This window comes from Tachysurus fulvidraco, chromosome 18 (assembly GCF_022655615.1).
Source record: "Tachysurus fulvidraco isolate hzauxx_2018 chromosome 18, HZAU_PFXX_2.0, whole genome shotgun sequence".
NCBI classification, from domain to species: Eukaryota; Metazoa; Chordata; class Actinopteri; order Siluriformes; family Bagridae; genus Tachysurus; species Tachysurus fulvidraco.
The window spans coordinates 5,783,182-5,796,481 of NC_062535.1; the positions used below are offsets into that span (position 1 = coordinate 5,783,182).

The 13,300-nt window shown below is 35.7% G+C and overlaps 1 protein-coding gene across 7 annotated transcripts in view; it reads left to right on the forward strand.

Annotated features, from left to right (window-relative positions):
- The window catches only part of dmd (dystrophin), a 147,679-nt gene that overhangs the window by 88,099 nt on the left and 46,280 nt on the right, over window positions 1-13,300 (forward strand). Inside the window, exon 1 of one of the 7 annotated variants that reach the window (XM_027156156.2) lies at window positions 4,043-4,240. The exons of the other annotated variants lie outside the window; for them this stretch is intronic. Coding sequence (XP_027011957.1) covers window positions 4,221-4,240 — 20 coding nt within the window. The 5' untranslated portion in view covers window positions 4,043-4,220. Of the gene's footprint in view, window positions 1-4,042; window positions 4,241-13,300 lie in introns of those variants that run through there. 7 annotated transcript variants of the gene reach the window in all.

Here is a 13,300-nt window from a genome sequence, read left to right on the forward strand (position 1 = left end):
CAGTCAGGCAAGTTTAGTTATGTGCCATTAGTTTTGCACACCCATTCAATGCTCCAAACTTTGTCTCTAGAAATGTTCAAAGTCTTGGAAATCGTCTTAGACCCATTGTCCTTTTGTGCAATGAAATGATCTGTCTCTCAGGTTTTTTGGCAGCTTCTTAGTCTTCAGCATGTTTGCAACACACTTTGTACACATCTCAGGCTGTTTATATTATACACAAAATCCAACTGTGATAATAAGGATTAATTTAAAGGTTGTTATTAATTTCCCTATGGGTTAATCATGCTTTAACCCAACATATAAACATATATGTAGTAAGAAGTAAGTAGTTTGTAGTCATACAAACTAGCAGTAAGATTTTGAAATCAGCAATACCGGGGTTGAATATTATAAAGTTTCCGCCTACTCTAAAATACTACATTGGTCATTATCTTTGGTCATGTTACATTGGTCATGTTCATTTGTTGTATCTCTCAGCTGATAAAGATTTAATTTAAAGCAAAATCTAGCTCTGCAGAATGATTTTAAGTTATAAATCCTTACATTCATTGGGGGGTTTGGATATTTCTTATAGGAACTTAACATGGTGCTGTGATTCAGTAAAAAGGCTTAGTACCTAATATTATTGGAAGCTTTCTGCTTTCTAGTAGTCCCTATAGGAAGGCTGGTACTTAATGAACCAGGCAGTGATCACTTAATTTTCTGCCATGTGTTTAGAATCAGTACAGAGAGCAGAAATATGATGGGCCTGCTTGATGAGTTGTCATGGTCGAGGTGGGGAGAGCCATCTGACCTGGTTCTACCTTGGTAATTTTATCTGATAATAATAATGTGTGAATGGTCCAGCAAGTGCCAGTCTCACTCTCTCATGCTAGCCCACCGATGTTATTGACAAAGCTAATGTAAGGGATCATCTGAAAATATACTGGTGTTTACAACAGTGAACATTTTTGCTCAACACATCCTAATTTAAAATATCACCATACTTCTAGCTCTATTACCTGCAGTAAGTTACATTCTATCCGTGGAATATAACCTTACCAGCTACATTGTGCGAGTGAGTGTGCAAGTGAGCGAGTGTGCGTGCGTGCGTACAGTAGGGCATTTGCCAGATGACCATATCGAGAATGAGATTTTTTTACATGTGAGCAATTGGGTTACGATACAATTTGGTTAAGGTCTTTGCACAAGGGCTCAGCAGTGACAGCTTGGTGGTCCTGGGATTTGAACTAATGACCTTATTTTTAATAATAATACTTTCATATATACTTTTATTTCATATATACTTTTATAATTACTTTCACTACTAAACATAGCAGTGACTTCTACTGTTGTTTTTTATTGCTACTGTACTGTTGATTTAATTTCAACAAATTTCAAAACATTTTTCTGACATTTTCTACTTGAAGATTGATGGTTCACCAATAATTATTTTGAGTATACACTACCTTACCTAGCCAAAAAAGGGAAACATTAATCATAAAAAGTATAACACGTTATATAACTAAGTATATTTAACGTCAGTTAACTTCAACTTCAGGGATGTCACTCTGTTATAAGTGGTTGTGGTTGTAAAACAGTTTCACCTGCTTTGGTGGAAATGAAAGTCAAAACTGGTGCACTGGAGGGGCCACAGCAAAACAACCTCCAAAAATGAAATGTTTTACCGTTGGTGGCCACAGACAATTGCTTGTTCCTTATTCTTCCATACAGATTTGTCTATAGTTTTGTGTTTTTTTAGGGTCCTTGTCACTACTTGTAGCTTGAGGCAATACCTGCAGATAGTCCAGCTTCTCCAAGGCTTCAAGGACATGCCGTTGCAAGGAGGTTTTTCAAAGACCATCCAGAGTTACTCTGTAATCAGAAAGCTTACTTCTGGCTGCCTGTGGTCCTAGTAAAAGCACCTGTCTTGTCAGAATTAAGCAGGAGAAAGTTAATAAGTATCCACTGTCTGATGCCCTTCACATCTTATTAAGCTGATGACTCACATCTGACTTGTCTGAAACATATAGCTGTGTGTCATCAGCATAACAGTGGAAGCTAATACCATGTGTACGAATAATTGCATCAAGGAGTAGCATATATACGAAGTAAAGAAATGGGCCTAAAACAGAACCTTGCGGAACACCGAACATTACCTTAGGTTGTTTAGAGTAGTCACCCTTTAGATCTACAAACTGACAGCAATCCATCAAATAAGACCTGAGCCAGGAGAGGGCTGTCTCTTTAATACCAACAACATGTTCTACTGCTTTGTATAAAGAAACAACTAGGTTTGAAATGAAATCTGTAAATTCACAGAGGAATTCAGAATAAGGACCAGGATATCTGTAAATAACAAACAGAGGAACTGACTCGGTAGACTAATTTTTTGTGGCTACATATGTTCTGTTAGTATGAAGAACTTCAAATGAGTTGAACATATGTCTAGATTCTTGCTTGACTGCAACACCTCCTCCCCTGACTATTAAGCATGGCTGATGTATGTAACAAGCTTCGTTTAAAGCGGCAAACTCATTTGGTTTGACCAATGTTTCTGTTAAACACGGAAAACTAAACGTCTGATCAGTAATAATTTAATTAGCCATAAGAGATTTAGATACAAGATATCTTATATTTAACAGTCCTAGCTTCAGATCAAAGGTGCTGGCTGTACATTCACTATGATATTATTTTAGCCTATCATCAATTTTTGGCATTTGCCAGAGAATATCAGCATTGGCAGGTCCACCACTGGTACCCCTTTCTCTACATGGGTGAGAGCAGGATCACACTGAGCATTTGTGACATGTGAAAAATGCTAGCCAATAGTACTTTACTGCTGTTAGGTACCAGGATGAAATCCTCAGGGCCATTGTCAGACTGGTGCAGCAATACATGACACCATGTGGCGAGAGTGTGTAAGTGTTTCTGGATGACAAACGCAATGATGGCCCTCACATTCTTCAGACCTGATTCTAATTGAGAACCTCTGGAGCATTATGTATTGAAGCATCCATTGCTGCCAGATAGCACCAAAGACTGTCCAGGAGCTCACTGATTCCCTGACCAGGTTCTGGGGGGAGATCCCCAGGCCACTTTTCACTCTCATTCTTATTAGGAGCTTTCCCATACGTTGTTGTGTACATACAGGCACATAGGGTCCATACACATTACTAGCACTTTAACTACTAACTGAGCTGCCATGATGACATTCACGCAAGTTGAATTCAGTTCTTTACATTGATTTTTGGAGTGATTTTGAACCCAGTCAGTGGTTTGATGATTTTGGTTTTCGTTGACCATTCTTACATTATTTTGTTTTCAATAAATATATAAGTAAAAATGAATACAAGTAAAAGTTTTATAGAAGTAAAATGTTTAACTTGAATATTTTGTGTCTGCATAGACATGCAACAATAAAATATAGCCAGGTCAATAAATATTTGGACATTGACAGTTATTGGTAGTTATTGTATTTTTTTACGGTCTACTATTGAACATTGATTTGAAATTAGATAATAATGTAGGAATTACTGTGCTTTTTTGTGGTCCAGTAAGTAATTGGACAACGTATTCAACATAAATAACCCCTTGTCAGTTATTTTCCTATTTCCACACATCAATATTGAGAAGTGACTGACAGCTTGCTGTATAATTTATCCCTCCTTTCACAGGTAGCACTTTAATGGGAATCAGTATTATTTCATCACTTGTGTCAATATACTTTCATGAGCAAAAGAATCCTAAACTGAGATTAAAGGTTGTTATAAAGGTAATAGTATATCTTATAAATAACAGCTTATAACTAACAGTAAACCCATTCATTGTGGTTTTGGGTATTTGGTGCTTTTTCTGAGAGAATGATTTCAGGATTATTCATACAACTACGAATTAGTGTAAATGAGCAAATTAACGTGATAAATCGAGTCCGTTATTCTATTTTTGAACCCGTAATGTCCATATTGTTGTTGCTAGACTGCTGCTAGACTGTTTGCCACTTTAGCCTGATGTACAGGCCCCCAATCCACAAGGCAGTAAAATACCTCAGTGAGGCGTTTGGGGGAAGGGAGTGAAGGGAGAAGCTCCGCCTTCCCTGAGCAGCGGAGCCTCGTGAGGAGATTGCAGGAAAATCTAATGCGTTTTCCTCTAATGAGAGGGAATATCGAGACTGCAACTGGCAAGAACATCGAGTTCTCAGATTCCAAGATATCGTTTGGATAAACTGTATAGGGAAAAGGATGAGGGAACAGCTGAGGAAGTAAGTGCATCATGAAATGTCGATTAGTCTTCTGCGAAGGACACTGAAGGAGTTTAAGGTTCTGTTAGCAACGCTAGCAGCTTCAGTTGTAGCTTTACTGTAGATCTACTGTAGATTTGTCCAGTCTAGCAGGTGCCTTTCTTCTACATACACATTTCATGACTATCACATTCGTGTGCTTTAGTCATTTCTGTTCGCTTTCTCTCGGTTCTTCTGAGGACATCCTTCATCAGATTGACGCATTGCATCTCGTAGATTACAAATGATCTAGTAACATGAATCACATCGCTAACTGCTTAGTGGTGTCTCGTGTATTCTATGTCTCTTATTTAAAGCCATGTGTTTATTTATTTATTATTGAAGAGGGCCTTTGTCTGGCTCTATATTATATCGGCACTTTAAAGCAAACGTAGATCTCAACAGCGCTATTTTCTCTTGTGTATCATGTATCTAGTAGCTGAATTAAATTGTTCTGTATTCAGACGAATAGATATTTTAGACAACAGATAATTGACGTGTGTGTTATTAAATACAGCTTTAATATCTTTGTCAAAGCCCACATACACTATGAGAGCTGCTTCTGCCTTTTTAATGGTATGTTTTGGTCGAATGCTTGGTCTTTGTTTGCTATAAGACTTTACAGGTCACAGCTACATTACTGCATCCAGACATTATACATGTTACATACTTTTTTACTATATATTTACTTTAAAGGAAAACTTCACCCTGAAAACACTGCATTTGTTTATATTAAGTATTTATGTTGTTCGTGAGCATATTGACAGTGTCTTAGTCAGTGCTGTATTTTTATTATATCTGTTAGAAGTTAGTGGTTGTGTAGAGTTTATTACATGGTGATGTGTGGTTACAATAAATCATCACATGGTGTCACTGATGTGTGGTTACAATACATTTAAAGGTGGGGTTTCTGTTGTTTGAGAAATGCTTCAGAAAACTGCGTTGGGCCGCCAAACTAAACAAAAACAAAGCTAACGAGCAGAAAGGGGCGTGTCTTGTCAATATGGGCGGAGAGAGTGTTCAGTGCGCATGTGTGACATTAGCAGAAAGCGGTTTTAACATTGACATGGCAGATAAAAACAAAGAAAGCGAAGAAATGCTTAAGGCAAGAAGTAGGAATAACAGAATACAGTTTTCTATCAATTAAAGTTCAGAATATTAAATCAATCAATACACTTGTGTTACTGCAAGTCTTTGTGACTGAAACATGCGCACACGCTCCAAGTCTTCTGTTTCCATGTTATCAGCAGCAACGTTAGAACCTCTGACTCTAACATTAGCTCTGCCTCGGGTTCTAGGTGTTGACCGTCTCCTTCCGTGTGACACGGAGCTAAACCTTTCACAGTACAACACACAGTACTTCAAAAACACATTTGTATTACCATAGTATTACTCATTGAGTTCATTTATTGATGAAATATACTTTCTGTCAGCTGCCCCAACAGGTTCCGTCATAATTCTTGTCTGGGTTATACTTGTCTGGTGTATGTGTGGGCGGGCTATCAAAACAGGGGTGGGACCCATTTGGGTTAGGGGCGTGTTTGTTTTCGTGATTTCAAATGTCAACATTGGTTTTCAAACAACGGAGATCCCACCTTTAATAAAAAGGGAAAAAAATCAGCAGTCATGAAAATAAGGGACAAAGGTCACTGTTAGGTCCTTAAAACAGAAGAGCACCAACTTCATTCCACTCCATTTCCTACTATATTATATATATATATTAGTGAAGGACCAACATAGAAGGTAAGCTAGCAAATGTTTGACTCAAAATTATAGATTGCAGAGCAGCTGTTTGATGCAGTTCAACTGAGCTAGAAGCTACAGTAGATGATGATAAATGCAATGTGTTCACAGGGCATCAGTCTTTTCAATAGGGTAGATAAATGCACTTATTTACTCTGGCACCACTATCAAGATGTAGATAAAAGCCTTTGTGGGAGAAGTTTAAACTAAAAAGTCAACAGATTTATTTTTTTTAAACAAATTAATCTTAGATGCCAGTGAAGAGCACATGTGAATTATAAAGATGAATATGTAAATCATTTTAGTGTAGATTTATTTGTCCTTTTTATTTTAATGTTATATGCTTAGTAGTAAAATAGTGCAGTCATTTTAGCAGCTATGTTAAATGTCCAACTTCATATACAGTAATCCCTCGCCACTTCGCGGTTCAAGTTTCGTGGTTCAAGTTTTGCGGCCTCAGTGCATCGCTGATTTTTCAAAAATATTAATCGAAAAATAAAAATAAAAACGGTTTCCCAGGATACCAGACAAAGAGAGAAACTCTCTCAGAGGCTTTGTACATACCCACGGGCACTCAGACAAGGCACATGATTGGTTCCCGGCGCGAGATCTGAGCTGATTGGCTGCGCATCATTGCATCCTCTCCCAGCTTCTTCCCTCGCCACTCTCGTTCACGATGTCATAAGCCCTTACAATGCCTCCTAAGCGCCGTGCCCCTGTGAAAGATTCCTCTAGTGAGCCCAAGAAGAAGAGGAAGATGATGACCATCAGTGAAAAGGTCAAACTTAGGGCCAATCCTACTTCGCGGATTTTCACCTATATAAACGAGGGATCACTGTATCACCATTGTGTAGAAGAATTCTGGCTGTGAAATGAATGCGATGCGTTTGTCCAAATACAATATTATTGCTACAGTAACAGCTAATTCACATGGAATTGTATTGTGGGCAAACCAGATAGTAGTAGTAGTAGTAATGTGAGTAATGAACTGGGGAAAAAAAGTAAAATCATTGATGCAGTGGTGTTTTTGTTAGGAAAGGGACTGGTAAGTTAATGACTGTTTATTGCAATTATACATAAGTGACAACAGGAGCTAAATAGCATTAAATCCAATTTTTTAATGAATTAACCATTGTAATTATGTGTATTTATATTATAAATATAAGTGGTATAACTAAGGTATTATAAACATCTGGACATGGCTCCTCATTCAGCAAAATCCCGATCTTACCTCTAATGAGCGCTGTATTGTCAATATTGTCTGAAAGATGTATGGACAATAGCAATAGATGAAGTAATAAATGGAGTTTAGCTTGGGAGGAAGTCGTTGTCAACCTATCTATGGAAGCTGACATAGCTTCTCCAGACAGAAATTGTGCTACATTTGTCTAGAACATTGATCATAATGTAATTTCGTTTTATGAGATCCTTTAGGACTGTTCTGTGGACCCCATTGGCAAAATATGGTTATTACTTATATTAATTTGTGTAAAACTAATTTACACAATTGTATAATTTGTCAAAGTTAAACTAATCAAATAAGGCCTGAAAGTCATTCCCAGTATTTTTTTTAGTTTATCTTGAATAATAATATGATCACTGGCATCAAAAGCTGCACAACTTCATGCAACTCAAGCAAGGAGGCACAACACTGATCAGAGCTTGTTTTTTTAGATACTAGCCACTGCATACCTGAAAAACCCCAAGACGTGCACAATTTGCCCCTTGTCATGGACCTCGCTCAGATCTTTATGCTTTCCCATTTTTCCTGTTTTCAACACATCAACTTGGAGAACTGACTGTTCACTTTCTGTCTAATACTTCCCACTATCCGACAGGTGCCATTGGAACGAGATAACGTTTATTCACTTCACCTGTCAGTGGTTTGTAATGCTATGACAGTATGTATGTGAGATTATACACAGATTTTCTTTTACATTAAAACTTGTAATTATGTCTAATTTTATAATTATAATATGATTATATATTATAATTTTACCCCACATTTTAGTACAGGCAATTTATTTTTGGAAATATACATGAATAAAGCAAATAGTTTGCTCTAGAAGCTGCCTTTTTGAAGAAAAAAAAAAACAACGATTAAATTTTGCATAATTATGGGAAGTAAAGTGTATAGAAAGAGAAGGAACTGTGTGATACCTGAAGTATACAAGCACACCTTATGGCATGGGTCTATGATGTGTAGGTGCAAGTGGAAATCATTCTTTTGTGTTTATTGATGATGTGATTTCTAACCAGAGCAGCAGGATGAATTCTGAAGTGTATAGAGCTAAATTATATGCTCAGTTTCAGGGAAATCTATTTGCTAAATGCAAAACACCCTAAAAGCAATCAGGAACTGAAGACAGCTTCAGTAAAGGCCCGTGTATGTGTTGTAATCTCTTTGGTTGTCAAACTTTTCAAAAGATTAGAAAGAATTATAAATTTTATCTATGATTCTTCGATTTTTCAATCATACATTGTATATAACAGTGTTGTAAACTTTTCACCTGATTTGGGTATAATAGTCCATACATTAACTCTGCAAGTCTACATTTTGAGTTTATATTCATTATAATTTTTATTTTTATTAAAGTCCTAATAATTATTTTGTGATGTAAAAAAATTAGAAAAAAAAAACTTTTTCATCTTTTAATGAGATTTATTGGAGCTATTTATTTATAAGTATATCATGAAAGTAAAAAGAAAAATACTGTAAATGTGCCACCATTAAGTTAGTTTGAGAGGTATGTAGTCATAGGGCTTGAGCTCAAAAGGAGTTCCTTGTTGGCTAATGAAATTGTCTTTTGCTTGATCGCCTAGTAAAAGATTTGCATTTCTCTAGGTCTTAGTTTCATCTGACTGAAACGAAGCATGTGTGGAATCTCATTGTTAAAAGTTATTGATCAAAAGGGGTACAAAAATATTACTAAAACATAAGCTGTTCCATGTCACACAATGAATTCTACTAAGACCTATTTCAAAAATTCATAAAAGATGGTAGTATAGGAGATTTCTCTAGTATAGGAGAAATATGGTCATGCTTACGCACTCCTTTCAATAGCCTTGCTACAGCATTATGTATCAACTGCAGGTGTGAGGGAGTATTAAAATTATTATCACAAATATGTCCAAAGCTTTCAAATTCTACCTGTCAGGTAAAGGTTGGTAGGTACCCCAGACCTTGGAAAATATAGTATTGCTGGTGCTTTGACAGGAGAGTCTGAGCCACTTGATGTTCCTGTCATCGTTAGAGATATGGCTCTGTTACTGGTCGTTTCAATCAATTTCACTATTGTCATGGATCATTTGTGTGACATTTTGAATTTCTTAAGGCCAGGATGAAAAGCAACTAATGGTATAATCTTATAACGTCAGATTTGGAAATGTGTTGGAAGTAGCTAGGAATTTAGTTTATGTCATGAGGAAAGTCCGGGAAATTATTAAAAAAGTATGTAAGTAATAGAAGAATATATATATATATATGATATGTTATTTATATGACTTAAATAGTTTAACATAGATTGTATTTGACTTTATTATTACTTTAATACAGTGCAGCTACTGTGCAAACCTCCTAGATTATTGGTGTCAGTTGATTACTGATTAAACATTGAATTGAAATTATTTAAAAAAAATTTTTTATAATAATATGCTACAAATGAATTCCATTCATTACTTTATGGCCTTTCCAGTGCTTATAATCACACACAAAAAAAAACGAGAAAAAAAAACATGTACGCATGGGGCTATAACCTATTGACAGATGTGTGTGTGAATTAGCCCTGCTCCAGACCCCAATATGCAGCTGTTCTTTCCCCCAATCACATAAAGGGATTGGGCAATAAAACTGAAACACCTGGTTTTAGATCATGTTAATTTATTAGTATGGCGTACGACCTCCTTTTTGCAGCCAATACAACATCAATGTGTCTTCGGAATGACTGATAAAATTCCTGCACAGTGACAGAGGGATTTTGAGCCATTTCTCTCATAGAATAGTGACCAGGTCATTATGTGATGCTGGTTAAGGATTGCTTCCTGTTCACACAACTCTGTCACCAGTTTTACTATGTATTGGTGCATCATCTTCCTGACTAGGGTTGCAAAGGGGCGGTAAATTTCTGGAAACTTTCCATGGGAACTTAACCTGGGGAGTTTTGGAAATATTCCAAGTTGGAAACGGGAATTTATGGTAATTTACGAGAATTTATGGAAATTATTTGGAAAAATAGGGAAATGTATATAAACTATATCATGTACAAACATAAATAAACATTTTGTTTGGTCATAAGCAGACAAAAATGCAAAGGTAATACAAATTTTAAAAATGACATCTTGACCGATTTAATTGTAAGTAGAACTTTAATTTATTCTTTCATTGAGTAACACAAAAGCATAATAAACATTATTATGCTTGTAATAAACATAATAAACTTAATAATTGTAATAAACATATTTCCCTATGCTTGCTGTAAAATTAAAGCATCCCCCACCCTTAATCTTGAGGGTACAAATTCAACTTAAATTGCATTAAATCTTGTTTTTTTAAACAAAATTATACTGCGATAATTTTTTAAACTACATTTAAGTTCCTTGTTATAGGCAACTCTGCATTTTTAATAAATTCCCTGTTAATTTCCATATATTCCCGTTAATTCTCATATGTTCCCGTTAATTCCCATGGAAAGTTTCGAGCTTTGAAAATTCATGGAATTTTGCAACCCTATTCCTGACACACTGCACCAGCTTCAGTGTACAATGTTTGAAGCACTGGGTGAGCCGACTCCTTGGCAGTGGCATGCCAGTGTAGCACAAGTAGTGGGCCGAGGGAATGTCATAATATTGCATCCCAAACCATCACTGATACACTCTTGTGCTTCACTCTGTGCTTTTTTGAGACTTCACCACACGGTAACTCCCGGATGTGGGAAAAATGGTGAGGGTGGACTAACAGGTACAACTGCTACTAGCACTATTAAGCCTGGTTGGCATTGGCACAAGTTACTTGCCAACTTGACTTTAATAGCCTGACCATGAATATTGACCCTGTGGAGCTCCTTACAAACAGTTTTGGTGGAATCAGGAGGTTCAAGGTACGCATTTAAATCTGCATTGAGTTGGGCTGTGGTTTTATGGGGTTTTTTTGGATACCAAGCCAAGTTAGTATCCTGACATCTGTTTCAGACTGGTCACAGATGTGCCAGTAAGGCTGGGAACCGAGAACCGGTTCTTATTCAGAACCGGTTCTGTTTTTTAACAGGAACCGGAACCGTGCAGAATTTAAATTCAAAATCCAATTAAATAATTTCATTGTCTAAACCCTGTATATTAATCATTAAGGAACAGATTAAAAAAAGATTGAGTGAATGAAAATCTGTGATGCATCCATACATAGCTTTTCTGATGCTTGTTGTTCCATAACACTACAGCAAATGAGAATAAAAAAAAGCAAAACAAATGTATTAATGGCTTTATAATATTAATAGCTGTGCTGTTGTAAACTCACCATGATGGTGTGTTTGTAGGTGATGCAGTTAACAATAAAAATAACAATATAGCCACAACGTTAGTAGCCAGCCTTTGCCAATATACCTATAATGATAGAGAGACTCTCTCTCTCTCTCTCTCTCTCTCTCTCTCTCTCTCTCTCTCTCTCTCTCTCTCTCATATATATATATATATGGCTGATTATTTGTAATTGAGTGCTGATTTAAAATCCTGTTACACTGAAACAGCTTAATGCAGCACATCAAATTTATGGTCAAATAGCTATTGGTACTTAACTCCACCCTACTGTTGATTATGCTTCAATCTGTACAGATGTCCTCTTAATTTTTAATTGAATACATATTCCAAGTTTAGTTCAAACACTTATGGACAATCTTGTACAAACTTATGGACAATCTTATGGACAAACTACAGCTATTTGAATACAGTACCTTAGAATTTGGGTGATGTTTGATGAATGTAGCATTTATAAATCTCAAAATGTTGTTGATAATTAAGGTTTACACCAAATGTAAACCTAAAACTAGTTCACAGATTATGATTTCACATGTTTTATCACAAAATTAGCACAATTTTGACTGCGCTTCACTTAGGGTTGCAAAGGGGCAGAAACTTTCCAGAAACTTTGCATGGGAACTTCATCTGGGGAATTTTGGAAATATTCCAAGTTGTGAGCTTACCGGGAATTTATGGGAATTAATTAGAAATTTTGGGAAATTGACAAACAAAAATAAACAACCATTTTGTTTGGACATAAGCTCACATGCATATAGGTTTTTTTTTAAATGTCATTTTGACAACACTGGCTGAGGTGAAATGTACCCACACATGAGATGATGTGCATCTCTAGTTCTATAGAATAAGGTTGGAAAAAAGCTTGTAAAAACACACATGCAATCCAAAGATATATAAGTAATAAGTTGAACAACTAAAATATTTTGTAATAATAAACATTTTACAATTATTAAAATAACTATAACCTAGTATATATATAATAGTTCAGTCAAAAGTGGACAGATTAAAATTATTTTTATGTTTTTGAAAGAAGTATGTTATGTTCATTTTAGCCTGATTTATTTGATCATGATAAAGAAAAACAGTAATATTGTGAAATATTACTATATTTTAAAATGTAACTTTTATTAAGCAAAGAATATTTTATTAAGGAAAAAATAATAACGGGTTATAAAAAATTAAGAGGAGCACAACTCTAAAATTGATGAGAAATCAGTATATTAGAATGATTTCTTAAGGATAATGTGACACTGAAGACTAGTGTAATGATATGAAAATTCAGTTTTGATCACATAAATGCATTGTATTTAAAGAAGATTAAATCAGAACGTCATAGCATATTGAATTACTGGTTGGCAACATGCTGTACAAACTTATTTTAGTATTTACAATGATATCATTTGTTTGCACATTAACAGTACTAGAGTTTTAAATGCAACTAATATGTAATATGTAAATACTCACCAAGATGGATTTTTTTTGGACATTATTTTGTGTGCAGGATTGAAGAAATGATGTGTGTTATGTTATGGGGGAATGCACAGTGCATTGGGGGGTTCGGCCTTAATAGCCGCTGTTTGGGACTGATGAATGTGCAGGGTAGAAATTCAGCTGGTTTGTTTTAACCAAGATTATCCTGCAAGATTTTTATTTTCAAGTACGTTTAAGTTCCCTGTTTATAGACGAACCTGCAATCTTGTAAATTCCCAGTTAATCCCATTAATAATTGTGGGAGTTAATTGGCCAGTTCGTGTTTAGGTTGCAGGAGGTCCT